The sequence below is a fragment of the Protopterus annectens genome, chromosome 2.part1 (genome assembly GCF_019279795.1).
Source record: "Protopterus annectens isolate FY-2018-M chromosome 2.part1, PAN1.0, whole genome shotgun sequence".
Lineage (NCBI taxonomy): Eukaryota > Metazoa > Chordata > Ceratodontiformes > Protopteridae > Protopterus > Protopterus annectens.
Window position 1 is genome coordinate 1,201,141,745 of NC_056729.1, and position 20,142 is coordinate 1,201,161,886.

A 20,142-nucleotide genomic window follows, 5' to 3' on the forward strand; every position below is an offset into this window, starting at 1 on the left:
GCAGTATCTGATCGTTTTGTTGGGTCAGTAAATGAGGAATATGAGGTAATGTCCAGGCTGGATTTTGAGACAAGCTCTTTAGGATTGGGTACCAGTGCTGGCGTGGCCAGTCTGGGGCAATCAGGATCATTTTTGGCTTCTCTTGTCTGACCTTTAGGAGTACCTTGGGGGGGGGGGGGTAGTGGAGGAAAGGCATATACTGTAAGGTTTTTCCAGCTGAATGATACAGCATCCACTTTCCATGCTAACTTGTGGCAAGTCCTTGTACAAAATTTCTGTAGTTGGCAGTTGTGAGGGGAAGGCAAATAGATCTATGTCTAGGCATCCCCATTTCCTTGTTATTGTGCTGAAGATTTGTGGATCTAGTTTCCACTCGTGAGGATCCATGAGGTTTCTGCTTAGTTCGTCTGCCAGAGTATTTGTCTTTCCTGGCAGGAATTGTGCTTCCAGGTGCACTTGATAAGTCAATGGTGTTCCACAAAATCATGGCTAGTCTTCAGAGGGGGTAGGAATGCGTGCCTCCCTGCTTGTTTATGTACCTCATGACTGGAGTATTGTCCATCTTTATCAGCAGTTGTCCTGAATGAAGCAGATCCTTGAAAGCTGTCAGGGCATTCTGGACAGCCAGCATTTCTTTTAGATTGATATGAAGATGCATTTGGCTTGTGGGCAATGTGCTCTGAATACATTTTCCTGCCATGTGGGCCCCCCAGGCATAATCTGATGCATCTGTTGTTATTCTCTGCCTGGCAGTGGGTAGAGTGAAAGGCTGTCCCTTGTTGTGGTGACAGGCCTGTGCCCACCACAGGCAGGGAATGAGGGTAATCAGTTTTTCCAGGTTGTGGCAATGTTGAGTCCAAACACTTTTTAGATACAATTGTAGTTTCCTCATATGCAGTTTTGCATATGAAACTTAACAGAATGCAGGATGCCATGAAGCCCAAAACCTGCAAAATTTTTCTTGCAGATAACTGGGTTTTTGTTGCCAACATTTCGAAGTAAAAAGTCAGTTGCCTTTGTTTGTCTGGCGTGAGATAAGCCATCTGGGCAGTTGTATTTAAGCATGCACCCAGGAATATTATCTCTTGAGAGGATACTAGTTTTGACTTCTTTTCGTTTATTGTGTACCCTAGGCAAATTAACAATCTTTTTAGAAATGCCAGATGCTTTAGTAGAATGTCCTTTTTCTCTGCTAGAATAAGGCAGTTGTCCAAGTAGGGATATATTTGAATTTCTCTTTGTCTGCAAAAAGCAATTACTGGTGCCAGGCATTTTGTGAAGACCCTGGGCGCAGTAGATGAGCTAAAGGGCAGTGCAGAGAATTGGTAGTGCATTGAGCCAGCTATGAATCTGAGGTATCTTCTGCAAGATTGTCTGATTGGGACAAGTTTACAAGCCAAGCCTTCTTGCCCAGCATGGGCAGAAGCTGCTGCAGAGTCAACATTTTGAATTTTGGAACGTCCAGAAAAGTGTTTAGAATAGACAGGTCCAGTATTGGTCTCCAGGCTTTGTCCTTTCTGGGTACCAAGAAAAGTCGTGAGTAAAATCCTTGTCCCTGCTCCTGTAGTGGTACTTGCTGAATGGCCCTCATGTCCATGAGGGATAAAACTTGCTTTTGTGCCTCTGCCCATTGATTGTGTGGCAGGTTTGGCATGCCTTTCGCCTTTGGAAGGGTGTGAAAGTGGAACCTGTATCCCTGAGACACTATATTCAAGACCCATTTGTCCTGGGTGATCATGTGCCAGTTTTGTGAAAAAAGTGCTAGTTTTCCCCCTAAGGGGGCCTCCAGAAATAAGTGCTTGGTACTGGTAGAGGAAAGTCATTGGGACTGTTTCCTATAAGATTGAGATTTGTCTTCTCCGCTTTTGGAGGTAGAAGTACCCCATTGTTTAGGCCTGTATGAGCCTTGGGGCTGGGTTCTGCCTCTAGGGCGTCTGTATCTGCCTCCGTGTGGCACGACACTGGAAAGGACCAATTTTTCGAAGGCCAGTTCCTGCTAAATCTGGGTGGCTGTACCTGTAAGAAATTCTTAACTGTCTGCATAGAGTTAGCTTTATCCTCCATTTTCTTCAACACCTCTTCTGCCTTAATGCCAAACAAAGTAGCATGCTTTAATGGAGCATCTAATAATTTTACTTTAAAGGAACAGAATCTGCCTGATCATGTTAACCAAGCATGCCTCCTAATCACAGGACCTATTACAGTGGCCCTACAAGAGGCCTCTAAAGAATCAAAACCACATTGCAAAGTATGCTTTCCCACTTGTTCAGCTGCATGCAATAAATCCTGCATTTCCTTGTTTTCTGGACATTCAGAGTTAGTCAACATTTTCTGTCTTAACAGTGACATTAAGTATTGCTGATATTTAAGCATATGAAATTGACAATTTAAAGCCCTTACAGCCAAAGTAGCAGAAGTGTAAATTTTTTTCTCCCATCTATCTAGTGCCCTTGAATCTCTATCAGAGGGAACAGGGTTTTTAGCAGTGGAAGCCTCGACTCCCTTAGGACCCTGAGATATGGTTTCTGGGTCAGCAGCAGGGTTTTTGTATAGAAATTTATGGGAATCTGGAACCCTGTAGTATCTGTCTGGTTTAACAGGTCCAGGGGGTATAGAGTCTGGAGACAGGCTGGACTCTGAAAAAGCATCATCTACAATGTCCAGAACAGGGGGAATAGCAAGGGGCCTGTGCTGAGGAATTAAAAGAAAGTCTTTGAGCCTTTTCTTAATTCTGAATAATTCTGGCTCTCCAAATGAAAGTGCTCCCTCATAGTATGCAGGGTTTCCCCAAAGGAGTAATCTTCAGGGAGAGAAGCTGAAGGAATAGATTCTTCAGCATCAGAATCCTCATAGGGAGGAAAGGAGTATTCCTGATCAAAGGAGGAATCAGAGGAAATGGAAACCTGATCTGAAGATTCATATTCTGTCTCTTGCCTAGGTCTCTTAACAGGAGGGGGATGGGAACCCCTGAGGTCTTCGACCATTTTAAGCATCTGCTTTTTAGGCATGTAAGTCTGTCCAGGAGAATGCTGTACTTATTTCTTTGTCTTTAGAGCTGCTTTAGTCTTTGGCTTTGAAGCTGAAGATGGCTTTACATACAACTGTGCAGGTCTGAAAACACCCTCAGAAGCCGATGCCTGCACAGCGGCTCCGGACCCATCTGAGGGAATAATTTCCGAGGATCCAATACCTTGAGTTTCCAGAGGTCCAGTCTGCTCCCCGAGGGAGTCTGAAGCGGCCTGTGGCTCCGAGGTAGCAGGTGTCAGTGGCTGCAAAAGCACCTCACTGAGAACCGGCGAACCGACGACTAGCTTAGCGGAAGCCTCATCATCTGTTTTGGACCACGGATGCCTGTCCTTGTCTTTATCCTTGCGGTTTTTTTTATAAATTCCGGTCGTCTGCTGTTCCGCCGGCATTGTATAATTGAATCTTCGGCCGAAGTAATGAAAGGCAAAATCGTACCGACGCTTAATAGTGCGTTGGTTAAATCTAGCACAAAACCGACAACAAGCAACATCATGGTCAGGGCCTAGGCAAGGAATACAGTAAGAGTGAAAATCTTTATGAGGTATTTGCTTCCCACAAGAAATACAATTGTTAACTTTTTCTGACACCGGTCTGGAGCAAGAAAAGAATTTCCCCAACAGGGTACTTAGCTTTAATGAAGACTTCGGTTCTGAAATTCGAAAATCTCAGGAGTCGGCCGACCGGCACTTGCAAACCGTTTTTGCTTCGGGCACCGCGCGGCAAGAAAGACTGAAGAAAATGGTGTCTGCTGCATCTTTTATACCCCTGGCGCTCTGATGTCAGGGAAGAGGCGACAGCAAGACGCCAGTCCAAGACTTTGGAATTCAGGCCAACTGCAGGTAGCCTGCCAGCAGGATAACCCAAGTGTAAGGACTGCAACGGTAAAACACTATGAACATCTCTCTCACAAGCATACCTTCTTCCTAGTCTACTGTATAGCCGTCACATTCTTACTAATCTGAACCACTCACTCCTAACAAAACTCGAATCAACCTACAATGAGGTCGCTAGATTTGCTGCTGACCATACTTATAAAGTTTCCTTAAAACAATTAGACTGGATAGCATTACCCCACCAGCTTCTCCTCCCTCAACTATTGATTATTCACTCAATTCTTTACCAGCACTCTCTGTCCTAGCCTTACTCCTACCATCTTTAAATATTCCCCAACCAGACCCCTGTGTAGCTCTGATCAAGATGTGATACAAATATATAAACCCTAGACCAAAACTGGTTGCAACCTCTACAATTACAACTGCCATATCCTGGAACAAACTTCCCTTAGAAATGAGATCCCTCAAACACCCTAATCAATTCAAAACAGCCACTAGAGAACACCTAAAAACAAAACGGTCTTACCAGTGCACTCATCCACCCTAAACTACTTGCCTTAACATCAATGACCCCTGTTCACATCTTCTCCTCCGACCTACACTCTCTACCTGTATAACTGCTCACCTCCCCTTGTTTCCTGTATAATCCTACTAGTCCCTTTCCTTGACCAACCTATAACCTATCCTTAGCTTTTCTACCTACTTTACTCATCCTCCCCCTATACGCACCCCATCTGGGAATTTTTGGTTACATGCATATTGAACTATGTCTGTATTTCACTTGTACTGGTTTAATGCCCTACTCATGGCATAGCATCATTATCATCTACCAGTGTAAAACTATAATCAAATGGAATAAAAATGGTGAATGTCTTACTGATTACATTACATAAGAAAAACGGAGTTATATGCACAATCTTATCGCACTGTGGAACTTTTCTCCCTAGCTCTCTACTGAAAACGAGCCACTAAGCTCAGTCAGACTAACCTAACCAACAAATGCAAAATAAAATAAATAAATAAGGTAAAGTCTTAATCATCGGTCTTGGCTCAGAAGTTGAGGTTTTCCTCAGAAATAAAGTGACTCAAAAATAATGTAGTACAGTAAAGGTGAATGTGAAGGTGATGACAATATACCCTACACGGAATGAAAAAGGCCTCTGCTAAGCAGGCTAGTTACCTTTGAATCTCCAAAGGCAACAGAAAAGGACATGAAAAAAACATTTTCACTGCTGTTTAGGCAAGTGGCGTACAACGAAGCAAGTGCATTTGGTCCAAGTAATACCACTATATTGCTTCTGCCATGCTGAATACCAACAGCAGGCTGCATGTATAACTTTCAATGACTGTGCAACTTTTATCGTACTTCAGTGTTTTACATTTTTGCTTTATTTATTTTGACTGTAATGAATCACTGCCCAAAGGATCTAATCTCCCATGATCCACATTCCACACAGTTTGAGGCACACTCGTTACAAAGTGCATTTTGCAGCCCAAAGTGGGCACACTTGGAGCAAGATGTGTAGGCACAAGAGGTTTACCGAAATGCTCAAGAATTCGCCTCTGCCACTTCCTTCCCTTAGGGTTCATCGGCATACACGAATACAAGTATGCATGACAGACATTTGATGTTCAATGCATCGTGTTTTGACACAAACAGTAGTCCAAAACAATCACCAGGTAAACAAGCACACAGGACAATTTTACTATTCTTTGAGTGAAAAAAATCCAGAGCACATTTCACCCTGTACCTGATAAAACTGTCACTCAGTTCCTTGCTAAATCCAGTCAGCTGAAACAAATTATACTGTACATGTCAAATCATTTAAAGAAAAGTCGACAGTACTCACTTCTTGTACATGACTGCATACGGCTTCTTCAGAGCATACTTAAAAGAGAAAGAAATCACAAATTAATATGCACCTCTATTGGTGTCCTGCAGTTTTACACCCATCATCCAAGATACTAATGCTCACAAAGAGAAAAACATTTTTCACTTGTTTCCTTACAAAGACACACACTACTCCATACACCATAAATAAAGCATCAGCCAGATAACGTACAATATTCAGTGAATGTCATATATTCAGCCTCAAATACACTTGGAAGAACATGAACTGGAAATGCACACGATGCAATATGAAGCAAGAGATTGTGACATTTATCCTTTGTAAAACTGCACAGAAATAAACATGATCCAAAGACCTGCTAAATCCATTTTACAATTTTAACCTGATGTGACAAACAAATCAGCAATGATTAAATTACAAAAATTATGTTGTGAGATGACGTTCTTAGTACTGTAGAGATGGCAGTAAAATACATTACAGCAATTCTACCTCAATTATTGAGCTAAGTAAAAATATGCTCTAAGATACATGGCAATACAAACAAGGTGGAAAAAAGTTATTTTTGTAACAAGGATTGTACAGAGAAAAATAAAACAGACACGTGATAATATCACAACATTTTATACTTTGGCTAAAAAAGGAAAAGAAAAGACTTATCCTTTCACTTGTTTTCAGCTAAAATGAATGTCATCCAAGGAAGGCAGAAGCTGCTTTTGCCGCTAATAATAATATTAAAAATACTAATAATAATATTAATAACAAAGTACAGTTGTGTACATGTACCATAAAATGTAGACGTTAGAGTGTATTCACTGTTGCAGTCATTACATTTGGGTAATCTGCTGGCAGGTTGCCCTCAGTCGGCCTGATTAACAGCGTCTCGGATCCTGTGTCAGTTGCTGTCCCTTCTTCCATGACGTCAGGTCATCAGGGGTATAAAACATGCAGCCAACACCATTTTCATTAGTATTTATTGCCCCCCAAATGGGGAGCAATATATATATATATATATATATATATATATATATATATATATATATATATATATATATATATTATATATATATATATATATTTAAATATATCTATGCGCATGCAATTTAGAACACAAAAAATTTACCTCCAAATAAAAGCAAATACACCAAAAAGGCTTTTTAAGCATAGAAAAAGCAGGAAGAGGTATAGTAAGATAAAAATAGGGGATGGAGGGTTGGTAACCAGGACTGCAACAGTGAATACACTCGAACATCTACATTTATGGTAAGTGTACACAACTGTACTATGTTCTTCGCGTTTCACTGTTGCAGTCATTACATTTGGGTAGAATCCCAAAGCTATGGTTGGGAGGATGGAGTTATACAGCATTGGGAGCAGCTATAAGGCCCTGCAGGACAGCAGTGGCAAAGCCTGCTCTGGATTTATAGAAGAGAGGTAAATGGTAATGTTTGGTGAACGTATGAACTGAGCTCCAGGTAGCAGCTTCTAGAATGTCTTTGGAAGGAACCCTTCTGAGAAAGGCTGCAGAAGTAGATGCAGCCCTGGTGGAATGGGATCTGATCCCCTTGGAGGCAGGTTTACCATGGTGCATGTAGCAGAAACGAATACAATGGCTTATCCATTTTGAAATAGTCTGCTTTGAAATAGCCTTCCATTCTGCCCCTGCAGCAAATGCCTCCAGTAGTTGCTCAGATTTTCTTAGAGATTTTGTCCTGTTTAAGTAGAATCTTAGTAGTCTGTGTACATCCAATGAATGCAGAATCTGCTCACCCTTGTTCTGTGGATTTGGGAAGAAGGTTGGCAGATGAATGGTCTTATTAAGAGCCACACTAGATACCACTTTAGGCATAAAGGATGGGTTAGTCCTGAGAGCCACCCTGTCCATATAATAAAAGGCTCCACTGCCATGAGAGCCTGTAGTTCTGAAATCCTTCTAGCTGAAATGACTGCTAAAAGAAAAGCGGTCTTCCAAGAGAGAAAACTTAGGTATTCAGTAGCAGCTGGCTCAAAAGGAGGTAGAGAGAGTTTTTCCAACACAAAATTGAGGTCCTATGCAGGAGCTGGTGCTCTCCTGGGAGGTCTTAAATTTATGGCCCCTCTGAGGTACTGCTTTAGCAGGGTATGAGAAAAGAGGGGAGGCTCTGTGTTGTAATGAGCTGAAATGGCAGAGGCATGGATTTTGATGGAAGAAAAAGATAGGCCCTTGTGAAGCATCTCAGTTAAACATTGCAGAATCTGAGGAATATTGGGCATTGCTGTGCTTATTCCTTGTGCTTGGTTCCAGGCACAGAATACATTTTCCATTTGTCAGCATAAAATTTTCTAGTACCAAGCCTTCTAGCCTCCAAAATGACATCCATCACAGGTTTGCTGAGAGATGTAACTGGTGAAATTAGTTGATTAGCCATGCTGCAAGATTCAGAGTTTGGAGATGAGTGTGCAGAATTTGATAGTTCTGCTGAGACAGTAGATAAGGTGTCTGAGCCAGGTACCTCGGAGGAAGGTATGACATATTGCGTAGGAGTGGATACCAGTGTTGGCGAGGCCAGTCTGGAGCAATAAGAATCATTTTTGGTTTTTCCTGTCTGACTTTTAGTAAGACCTTGGAGAGCAGAGGGGGAAAGGCATAGACCGATAGGTTCTTCCAGCTGAAGGATAGAGCATCCACTTTTCAAGCTGTTTTGTGATGAATTCTTGTGCAGAATTTGTCCAACTGAAACTATGTCTGGGCTCCCCCATTTACATGTCAACATGCTGAAGATTTGTGGATCCAGTCTCCATTCATGTGGGTCCATAAGATTTCCGCTTAGTTCGTTTGCCAGAGTACTTTGCTTTTCTGGCAGGAATTGAGCCTGTAGATGTATTTGATAAGTCAAGGCCGTGTTCCACAAAGCCATGGCTAGGCTGCAAAGGGGGTAGGAATGGGTACTCCCCTGCTTGTTTATGTACCACATGACTGTGGTGTCTTTATCAGTAGTTGTCCTGGATGAAGATAGTTCTTGAAGGCTGTCAGAGCATTCTGTACAGCTAGCATCTCTTTCTGGTTGATATGTAGGTGCATTTGATTTGGGCTCCATTGGCCCAGAATGCATCTCTCTGCCAGATGCACCCCCCCCCAAGCATAATCTGAGGAGTCTGTAGTCAGGGTTTGGGTGGCAGGGGGTTGAATGAATGACAGTCCTCTGCCCACCATAGGAACTCTTGCTGCAGGCAAAGAATGATAGGAATCATTGTTCCCAGTCTGTGACAATGTTGACTCCAAAGTACCATTGAAGTTTCCTCATATGCAGTCTTGCATATGGAATTATTAGAATGCAGGAAGCCATGAACCCAAAGGCCTGCATAATTTGTCTTGCAGATAGCTGGCTTTTTGTGGCTTTTTGTGGCTACTTGTTTGAAGTAAGTCATCAATTGAATTTGTTTTTCTGGCGTAAGGAAAGTCATCTGGGCAGTTGTATTCAAGCTTGCACCCAGGAATGTAATTATTTGAGAGGGTACCAGTTGTGATTTCTTTTTGTTTATGGTGTACCCTAGACAAGTTAGAAGCCTTTTTACAAATGCCAGATGTTTTAGAAGAATGTCCTTGTTTTCTGCCTGAATTAGACAATCGTCCAGGTAAGGATAAATTTGAATGTTTCTTTGTCTGCAAAATGCAATTACTGGTGCCAGGCACTTTGTGAAGACCCTGGGTGCAGTAGATAAGCCAAAGGGTAGTGCAGAGAACTGGTAATACAAATAGTCTGCTTTGAAGCGAAGGTATCTTCAAGATTCCCTGATTGTGATATGCAGGTAAGCCTCTTAAATCTAGAGTCATCAACCAGGCATCCTTGCCTAGCATAGGCAGCAACTGTTGTAGAGTCAGCATCTTGAATTTTGGAATGTCCAGGAATGTATTTAGAATGGATAAGTCCAGAATTGGATGCCATGATTTGTCTTGTCTGGGTACCAGGAAAAGTCTTGAATAAAAACCTTGTCCCTTTTCCTTTTCTGGTACTGGTTAAATAGCCCCCATATTCATAAGGGACATAACTTGTTTCTGGACCTCTGCCCACTGATTTGGAGGCAGATATGGCCATCCGTTTAGGATTGGCAACGTGTGGAAATGAAATCTGTACCCCTGGGATACTATATTTAAAACCCACTTGTCCTGGGTAATTAGTTGCCAGTTTTGTGCATGAAGTGCCAATTTTCCCCCCAAAGGGACGGCCAAAAGATAAGTGCTTGGTGATTGCAGAGGAAAGTCATTGAGACAGTTTACCATAGGAAGGTGCCTTGTTACTTCCAGATTTGGAGGTGGAGACACCCCATTGTTTTGTTCTATAAGTTCCTTGTGACTGAAACATGGAACCTTTGGAGTGTCTGGGTTTGGCTTGAGCAGCTCTGGTGCGTACTAGAAAGCACCAATTCTTAGTAGGCCAGTGCCTACTGAACCTGGGTGGTTGCACTTGTAGGAAATCTTTTACAGTTTGCATAGATTTAGCTTTATCTTCCATTTTTTTTTCAAAACGTCTTCTGCCTTATTACCAAATAGACTGTCCTGTTGTAAAGGATCATCCAACAATTTTGCTTTAACATGAACAGGCAGATTTTACTCCTTGAGCTAAGCATGCCTTCTTATCACAGATCCAGTTACAGCGGCCCTGTAAGAGGCCTCCAAGGAATCAAAACCATATTGCAAAGTATGCTTGCCAATCTGTTCAGCTGAATGCATTAAATCCTGCAACTCTATTTTCCACACAGTCAGACATCAACATCATTTTCTGTTTAAGTAATCCCATGACATGCTGCTGATATTTAAGCATATGAAATTGACAGTTTAAAGCCCTGATTGCCAAGGCTGCAGACGTGTAAACCTTCTTACCCCAACTATCCAGTGCCCTGGAGTCTCTATCAGAAGGGGTAGGATTTTTAGCAGTAGGAGCCTTAACGCCCTTGGGACCATGAGAAATGGTTTCAGGGTCAGCAGTAGGGTTTTTAAAAAGGAATTTGTGGGAGTCAGGAACACTAATATCTGTCTGGCTTACTAGTAGCCAGAGGCAGGGAATAAGGAGCCATGCTTGATTCTGAGAAAACAAACAATGTCTAAAACAGGAGTTATAGCCAAAGGCCTATGCTGAGGAAGAAGGAAATCCCTTTTTTAGATTCTGAAAAATCCTGACTCTCCCAGTGAAAGTGTTCCCTTAAGGTATGCAAAGTTTCTCCAAAAGAAAAATCCTCAGGAGGAGAGGCAGAAGGGATGGAATCTTCTGCATCAGAGTCCTCATAAGGTGGAATGGATAATTCCTAATCAGAAGAGGAATCAGAAGAAATAGAAACCTGATCTGATGATTCATAGTCAGTGCCTTGCCTAGTCCTCTTAGCAGGAGGGGGATGGGAACCTCTGACAAAGGTAATTAAATCCTCAGCCGTTTTGATCATTTGTTTTTTTTTTAGGCATAGAGGCCTGTGCACGTGGCCCAAGTGTCGTTTTTTTAGACATAGAAGTCGATTTTTGCCTAGGCTTTGCAGATGGCGTCTGTTTAATATACAAATCTTTAGGCCTGAAAACACCCTCAGAAGCTGGCGCCTGCTCAGCGGCTCCGGACCCATCTAAGGTAGATACATCCGCATGGGTTCAAAGTGTCTCGCGGCATACCAGACTCCGAATGGGTCTCAGTAGAAGCCTACGAATCAAAAGTAGCGGGTATCAGGGGCTGCGAAAGCACCTCACTGCGTACCGGCGACTGGCTTAGGAGAAGATTCGTCGTTGGTTTTGGACCTTGACAGTCTGCCTGTCTTTTTCTTTGCATTTCTTTTTTATGTATTCCGGTAGTTGGATTGCTACCCGACGACATTTCTGGATAGTTAAATCTTGAGCCCAAATATTCTGATGCAAAAATATACTGATGCTTAATAGTGCGTTTGGTTAAATTTAGCACAAAACCGACAGCGAGGCACGTTGTGGTCAGGGCCTAGGCAAGGAATACAGTACAAATGAAAATCCTTATGAGGTATTGGCTTCCCACAAGTAGTACAATTATTAACTTTTACTGATATCGGTAAGGAGCAAGAAAAAAAGTTTCCCCAATGGGGTACTTGGCTTTAGGTTGAAGACTTCGGTTCCGAAACTCGAAAAAGTACAGTTTTGTACCTACCATAAATGTAGATGTTCGAGGATTCCATTGCTGCAGTCCTGACTATTGGGTATAGTCCGCGTCCCAGTCGGCCCGAATACCAGAGTATAAGGCTGACGTCGGTCAGGGCGCATTAGACTGACGTCAGTACGTCAGGGTACTAATGCGCATGACCGACGACATATCCTCAGTCTTTTCTTGCCCCAGATGTCAGAAGACCCAAAAAGACAAGTCCCAAAACAACCTGCACCAAAAACATGTATAATATATACAACAACAATATATATATATATATAAAAAGATAAGCATGTAAACTCACCTACACAACCACCCCTAAACACAGAGGGAAGGAGGGAGACTGCAGCAATGGAATCCTCGAACATCTACATTTATGGTAGGTACAAAACTGTACTATGTTCTTCGTCTTCCATTGCTGCAGTCCTGACTATTGGGTAGAATCCCAAAGCAGAGGTAAGGGAGGCTGGCAAATTATAAAGTAGTAGGAGCTGACAACATGCCTTGTAAAACAGCTGTGGCAAAACCAGCCCTAGTCTTAGAGTATATAGGAAGGTGATGATGCCTAGAGAAAGTATGCACTGAACTCCAAGTAGCTGCTTCCAGAATATCCTTAGTTGCCACCCCCCTTAGAAATGCTGTTGAAGTGGCAGTAGCCCTAGTGGAATGAGGCCTGATCCCAGCTGGAATCTCCTTGCCATGATGGGAATAACAAAATGCAATGCAAAAGCCAATCCACCTAGAAATAGTTTGTTTTGACACAGGCTTGCCCTGTGAACTCAAAGCAAAAGAAACAAGTAACTGCTGAGACTGCCTAAAATTTTTAGTCCTGCTCAAATAATAACGAATTGCCTGTGTACATCTAAAGTGTGCAAAATCTTTTCCCTTTATTTTGAGGATCTGCAAAAACGAGGCAACTGAATAGTTAGGTTTAAAGCCACACTAGAAACCACCGTAGGCATAAACGAAGGATTAGTACGTAATGATACCCTGTCCTTATGGAAAATCAAAAAGCTCTACTGCCATAAGGGCCTGCAACTCAGACACCCTTCTTGCAGAAGTAATAGCCAACAGAAAAGCAGTCTTCCATGACAAATATTTCAATTCAGCAGTAGCTGCAGGCTCAAAAGGTTGTAGAGTAAGTTTTTCCAACACAAAATTGAGATCCCAAGCAGGAGTAGGAGCTCTACGTGGGGTCTTATATTCTTTGCCCCTCTAAGAAACTGCTTGAACAAAGGATGCGAAAACAAAGGTGGGTCACAATCATAGTGAGCTGAAATTGCTGCAGCATGAATCTTTATGGAAGAGAAGGACAAACCTTTGTCCAATAATTCAGTAAGATATTGAAGAGCCACACTCAAATTAGGCTCTGAAATCTCCAAATTCTTTGCTGTACTCCAAAATAAAAATCTCTTCCATTTTTCTGTACACTCTCCTAGTACTAGGCCTTCTAGCTTCCATAATCACATTTAAAACTTGTTGAGGAAGTTGAGACCTGCTGTGTTTCAACACAGAATATGCCAGGCTGTTAGATGAAGAGAGTGAAGCTTGACATTGAGCAGATGACCGTCCTTCTGAGATAACAGATGAGGAATCAGAGGTAAAGGCCATGGAGGCTTCTTTACCAGACTCCGTGAGAAGTGGGTACCAGTGTTGCCGAGGCCAATCTGGAGCTATCAAAATCATCCTTGGTCTGTCTTCTCTGACCTTTAACAGTACCTTTGGAAGAAGCGTAGAGGTGGAAAGGCATACACATGAAGGTTTTTCCAACTGAAAGACAGAGCATCCACTTTCCAAGCTGTGTGATGAAACCCCTTTGTGCAATACTTTGGCAGCTGGTGGATTACTGGAGAAGCGAACAGATCTATGTCTGAGTTCCCCATGACACTGTCAGTTTCTGAAATACATGAAGATCCAGTTTCCACTGGGGATCCATGATTTGTCTGCTTAACACATCTGCTAAGGAGTTCTGTGCTCCTGGCAGAAACCTTGCCTGAAGAGTTAGTTGCAAGCTTAGCAGTCTCCCATAAAATCATTGCTTGCCTGCATAGAGGATAAGAATGTGTTCCCCTTGCTTGTTGATGTACCACATGACAGTTGTGTTGTCTGTTAGAATCAACACCTGCCCTGGAAGAAGTAACTCCTTGAAAGCCATTAATGCAAACTGGACTGCTAACATCTCCTTCATGTTGATATGTAGATGCTGTAGTCTGGCAGGCCACTTGTCTTGTATCCACTTTCCATTTAGATGAGCTCCCAAGCAATGTCCGAGGCATCTGTCGTTAGAATCTGACTTGCCTCTGGCCGGGTCACAGAGAGTCCCTTGTTTAGGTGACATTCCTGAGCCCACCACAAAAATTCCTTTTGAATGCAAGGTATTATTTGAATGACAGTGTCCAAATCCTGGCAGTGCTGTGTCCATACATTTTTGAGATACCATTGTAGCTTCCTCATATGCAGTTTGGCATTGGGAAGCACCAGAATACAAGATGCCATGAACCCTAATGCTTGAAGGACTGTCCTTGCAGTCAGCACGGACTGATGAGATAGTTGATGGAAGTAAAGTGACAGACTCTTTTGTTTGTCCGGGGTTAAAAAGGCCATCTGGGCTGCTGTATTCAGTCTTACACCCAGAAAGCACATGTCTTGAGAGGGTACTAGACTGGACTTTATTTCGCTCACAGAATACCCTAGGCATCTTAGCACTGCTATAACATGTTCCAGATGCTGTAGAAGGTCTTCCTTTTCTTGAGCCAGAATCAGGCAGTCGCCCAAGTAAGGGTAGATTTGAATTCCTTGAAGCCTGAAGTAAGCTATCACTGAGCCAGAACCTTTGTGAATACTCTGGGAGTAGATAAGGCAAAGGGGAATGCAGAGAACTGATAATGAGAATTTCCAGCTCGAAACCGCAGATACTTTCTGCAACTTAGCCTTATAGGCACATGAAGGTAAGCTTCCTTGAGATCTAAAGTTACCATCCAGTGATCTTTTGCCCAGCAGAGGTAAAAGCTGTTGTAACGCCAACATCTTGAACTTGGGAATGTCCAAAACGTGTTGAGGAGAGATAAATCCAAAATTGGTCTCGGTACAAGGAACAGGCGAGAATAATCTCTGACACAGGGACTGGCTGAATGGCCCCTATGTGAAGTAACTGTAAACTTGCTTGTGAGCCTCTTTTCTTTGTAGAGGAGGAACGCCTGGCATGCCTTTGAAAGGGGCATTGTATGGAAATAAAATCTGTAACGAATGATATCCAACACCCATTTGTCTTGAGTAATTAAATCCCAATTTTCTTTGAAAAGAGACAGTCTTCCTCAAAGGAGCTGCCAGACGGAATCTGCTGGCAGCTGAAAAACAGGTCATTGGGTCTGTTTACGAAAGGACTGACCCCTGCCCTCACCAGAAGTCTGAGCAGGTGAACTCCTGTTCTAGGCCTAAAAGAACTTTGAGCCTACCACGCCTAGACCTACCCCTAGACTGAGAATCATAAGCAGGATATGTCCACCCCTTAGCAGGCCAATTTCTACTAAACTGGCTGCACCTGCAAAAATCTTTAACAGTTTGCATAGACTTAGCTTTGTCCTCCATTTTCTTTAAAACAGCTTCCACAGGCGAACCAAACAACACATCAGACTGTAAAGGAGCATCCAAAATCCTTGTCTTAACATGCTCAGCTAAATTCTGATCCTTCAACCAGGCATGCGAACAGAGCTGGTAGCAGCCACCCTCGAGGAGGCCTGTACAGCATCAAAACCACATTGCAAAGAATGCTTACCCACTTGTTCGGACACATGAACCAAATCCAGCAACTCTTTACACTCAATACCTTCCGCCAAAGCATCCACCTTAGATTTCAGAAAGAAGGTAATTCTGATATTTTAACATGTGAAACTGACAATTCAAAGCTCAGAGTGGAAGAAGTATACACTTTCTTTCCCCACCTATCCAATTATCAGTGGGGACAGGATTTTTAACCACAGAAGCTTTTACACCCTTAGGCCCCTGGGAAATAGTTTCTGGGTCCGCCTCTAGGACTCTTAAACAAATATTTATGAGCTTCGGCACCCTAAAATACCTATCAGGCTTAACAGGAGCAGGAGGCAAAGAGTCAGGGTTCAGGGAAGCCTCTGCAAAAACATCTTCCACCACATTCAACACAGGAGGAATAGCTAAAGGCCTATGTTGAGGTAAAACAAGAACTCCCTAAGCCTTTTCCTGAGTCAGAGTAATCCTGGCCTTCCCATTTAAAGTGCTCCCTCATGGAATGCAAAGTCTCTGAAAATGAGAAATCCTCAGGTGGAGACGCTGTAGGAGTGGAATCATCCACATCAGAATCAGAATAGGTAGGATACTCCTGCAAATCTTCCACAGAAGATTCTGAAGCCTCAGAACACTGTTCAAAACTCTCAAACTCAGATTCCACCCTAGGCCTCTTATCAGGCGGGGCATAGAACCCTGATCATAGTAATCAAATCTTCTGCCATCTTAAGCATATGTTTCTTAGGTACAGAACCTGAAATGGTAGGAGAAGCTCCCACTGAAGCTGTTTTGGCAACAGAAGGAGAGGCCCTAACTACCTTGGGAAGAGAGGGAAGAACAGTCACCAGCCTGGCCTACCTCCTGAGAAGGCACATCCTGTAAGAGTATAGTTTCTGCCTGGGACTCCATGGAAACTCCTGGCAAAACCTCCGCTCCACTGAGTTTCCAAAGAACCGACGTCCGGGACCCGGGTTTCCTCAACCGGAGCATCCATTTTATAATAAACACTAACCTGGCACAGTCTAACCTCCTCTTAATAGTGCTTGTTAAACCTAGCACAAGAGCGGCAACCAACAACGCTAAACAAGGATAATCCCTATGAGGTATCTGTTTCCCACAAGAAATACAGTTATTCACTTTTTCTGACATCTAAAATACTGAGGCAAGAAAAACCAAAATGTTCCCAACGGGTACTTAGCCAACTCTGTTTCGGTCTGAAACCTGCTCGGAAATATTTCAAACCTGCACTCGCAAAACTGCTTCTGCATCGACCCGCGCCTGACCGACGCCAGCCTCTGGTATTCGGGCCGACTGGGACGCGGACTATACCCAATAGTCAGGACTGCAGCAATGGAAGACGAAGAACATCGACAATTTCAGGAGTTGGCCAACTGGCACTTGCGAACTGCTTCTGCTTCGGGCACCACGTGGCAAGAAAGACTGATGAAAATGGCTTCAGCTGCATGTTTTATACCCCTGACGACTTGACGTCATGGAAGAAGGGACAGCAACCGATGCAGGACCCAAGACTTTGCTAATCAGGCTGACTGAGGGCAACCTACCAGCAGATTTCCCAAATGTAATGACTGCAATGGTGAAATACGAAGATAATCATTAATAATAAAAGTAACAACATGCTAAGTATCAGTTTTTCATTATCATCATCAATCAACATTGATGATAATGATGACAGCAATAATAACGCTCACTTGTTAACCAGGTAGGCCCCACTGAACACCAACCCTTTTTAGGGGGAAATCAAGGAGCAAAATCTAGCGAAGTGAATTGCTCAAGGTCACAAATAAGGAAAATGAGAGCTGAAGGAATCAAACCCCTTACCACAGAAACTACAGCTCATAACTTTAAGCCCCTATGTCAACTGATTGGGGAGTACTCTGACTCAGCTCTAACTGTTCAACAAATAATGTCTTTTGTTGCATTAGACAAGCTACATCTATTAGGGCCTCACTAAAATGCATATGGTGCTGCTCTGTGACTAACATTTTCATTATGTACTTCACCTTCTCTGGAAGGTCTCCCCAGTTATACATCAAAAACTCCTGCTAACTTTTAAAGCCATCACCAAAAATATCCTTGTCACACTCCTCATGAAGAGTCATCCTCACTACTAGGGGGACCACCTCAGTCAGCATCTATGAAATGGTAAAGTTAGATCTATCATGCAACATCTTCCCAGTCAGTATCGCTGCACAGCAGAAAAGAAAGTAGGCAACAAAGCTCCTTTCACAAAGGTGTTATACAGCGATGGCAGGCTAGTTCTTTTTTCTTTTATGGTCAGTTAGTATTTTTTTTTTAAATCTTAAAACTTTTTTGTGTGGCAGTAGAGGATATAAGGTTTAGGATGTCCAACAAAATTTGGAATGGAGAGATACGGTTGGCACAGGAGTTAGGACTTGCATCTTCAGCAGCTTGGATTCATAGAAAAGGGCTTACTAACACAGACACTAATTTCTGCCTTTTATTTAACTTTTGGTTAGAGTTTTAATGTATTTCTTAAGGATAGAGTTTTATTTATTTACTTTACATTTGTTGACCGGGAGTGTCTGGCTGAGCTATAGCACTTTCACCGGAGGCCTAAGGAGAAAAGCTCCAAAGATATAAAATGCAAAAAAAATAGCAATACAGATACATTTCAATAAAAATAGCAATATAGAATTTTGGTAGTTAAAATACGTAAGCTACATACATGTATGTTGTTGACTAATAACAGTACTATAAACAAAAAGGAGAAAGTAGTACAAGTTGTATGTTTTGGTTTAGAAAAAGAGTTGAGTAAATATAAGGTTTTGTATGCAGAGTAGCAGAAACTTAAAAGGTTACACAAGAATTTCAGGGAGCTGAGTAATGAAGAAGCTTTGGAGGTTGCATAGGAAGCAAACGATGAAGTCGTTAATGGTAAGTTTTAGTAAACTAGTTTGACTGTACTATAAAAGGTAGGTAATAAATCAAGGAGGGTGAGTACAATGACAGGAGCAGTGTTTTTTAAAGCGGTATTTGGCTGCTAGCTTAAATTGTTTGTGGTGAGTCAGGGGACCTTATTTCATAGGTACATAGGTTCATACTAGGCTATCTGCCCTAGGGCATTTTATAAGCCTAGCCAGAATGTGTTTGGCTTTCGCCACCCATTTTAAATTTATTTTGCTATGCCCATTTTCGAGGTTAGTATACTGTGCCTCTGTCTAAAAGTGACAAAGAAGTGATACCCGGGGTAAACCTACGATCTCCCATCCACTCATCAAGATTCCTCTTGAAGAGAGGAAATGAGGGACTCTGCCTAACCTGGACTGGGATTTTATTCCAGAGTGAAGGGAGCCTCTGGGTTATGAATCTGTCCCTCCAGCATGTCCTATTTATTTCAGTGCTGAGGTTCAAGTCTCGAAGCGTAGCTCGATGGGATTTGGATTTTCTGAGGTGCAGCATGTCCATTAATTCCGGGTTGGTCATGGCTTTATACGTCAGGCACAGATCGCCTCTGAGCAGGCGGTATGCCAGAGTAGAGCTGGAGTTTCTTTAACCGGGCAGCATATGGCATCTGTTTGAGCCCTTTGATCCTCTTGGTGAGGTACTTTTGGGGTCTTTCCAGTTGCTGCAGGTGTCTGGTAAGGTACATCCCAAAAGGGGCATTGTACTCAATTACAGGCCTGATGAGGGATGAGTAAAGAGGCACGATGACCTCCCCTGATCTAGATGTGAATCCCTTCATGATTAGGTGGGCTATATAAAATGTTTTTCTAACCACTTTGGCCACGCGGTTGTCAAATGAGAGACTGCTATCAACTTAGGTCCCCAGGTCCCCAATTACTTCTGTACTTAATGGATTACTTAATGGATTACCACCTATGTGGTAATTTGTGGGCACTTTTTTGCCAAAGGGGATGACTATACACTTTTTGGCATTTAGCTTGAGGCCATGGCTCTGGCACCAGTTGTCTGTTTCTATGAGGCCCTTTTGGAGGATGCTTGTGTCGGCTGGAGAGTCGATTATGACGCCCAGTTTGCAATCATCTGCAAACTTTGTCAGCCACAGTCCTTCCGTGTTGGCCTGTACCTCTGAGAAATATATACCGAACAAGAGAGGTCCCAGGACTGAGCCTTGTGGGACACCACTTGTGACTGGTTTGGAGTCTGACATGGCTCCAGCAATTCTAACCATGTGGGTTCTGTCCTTGAGCCAGTTTGCAATCCATCTAGTGACATAGGAGTTTATATTTAAGCTGGTGAGCTTATCTATAATGCCCGAGTGGGGTATTGTATCAAAGGCTTTTGCGAGGTCCAGGTAGGCTGTGTGGACCACCTTCCCCTCATCAATGGCCTTGGTGACTGTTTCAAAGAAATCAACCAGGTTTAAGAGGCAGGATCGGCCCTTAACAAAGCCGAACTGGGGAGGATCCAGTGTCTGTAGGTCCACAAATATCTTTGTTTATGACGTCCATGATCATCCATTCCATAGCGTTGCAGACCAACCCAGTCAGGCTTATGGAGTGATAGTTTCCAGGATCCGTACCATGGCCATTTCTGGCCACTCTT

At 42.8% G+C, this 20,142-nt stretch overlaps 1 protein-coding gene across 1 annotated transcript in view; it reads right to left on the minus strand.

Annotated features, from left to right (window-relative positions):
- Window positions 1–20,142, minus strand: part of RPF2 (ribosome production factor 2 homolog) — a 651,328-nt gene that overhangs the window by 558,645 nt on the left and 72,541 nt on the right. The window contains exon 3 of the mRNA XM_044062732.1: window positions 5,711–5,748. Coding sequence (XP_043918667.1) covers window positions 5,711–5,748 — 38 coding nt within the window. The remainder of the gene's footprint in view (window positions 1–5,710; window positions 5,749–20,142) is intronic.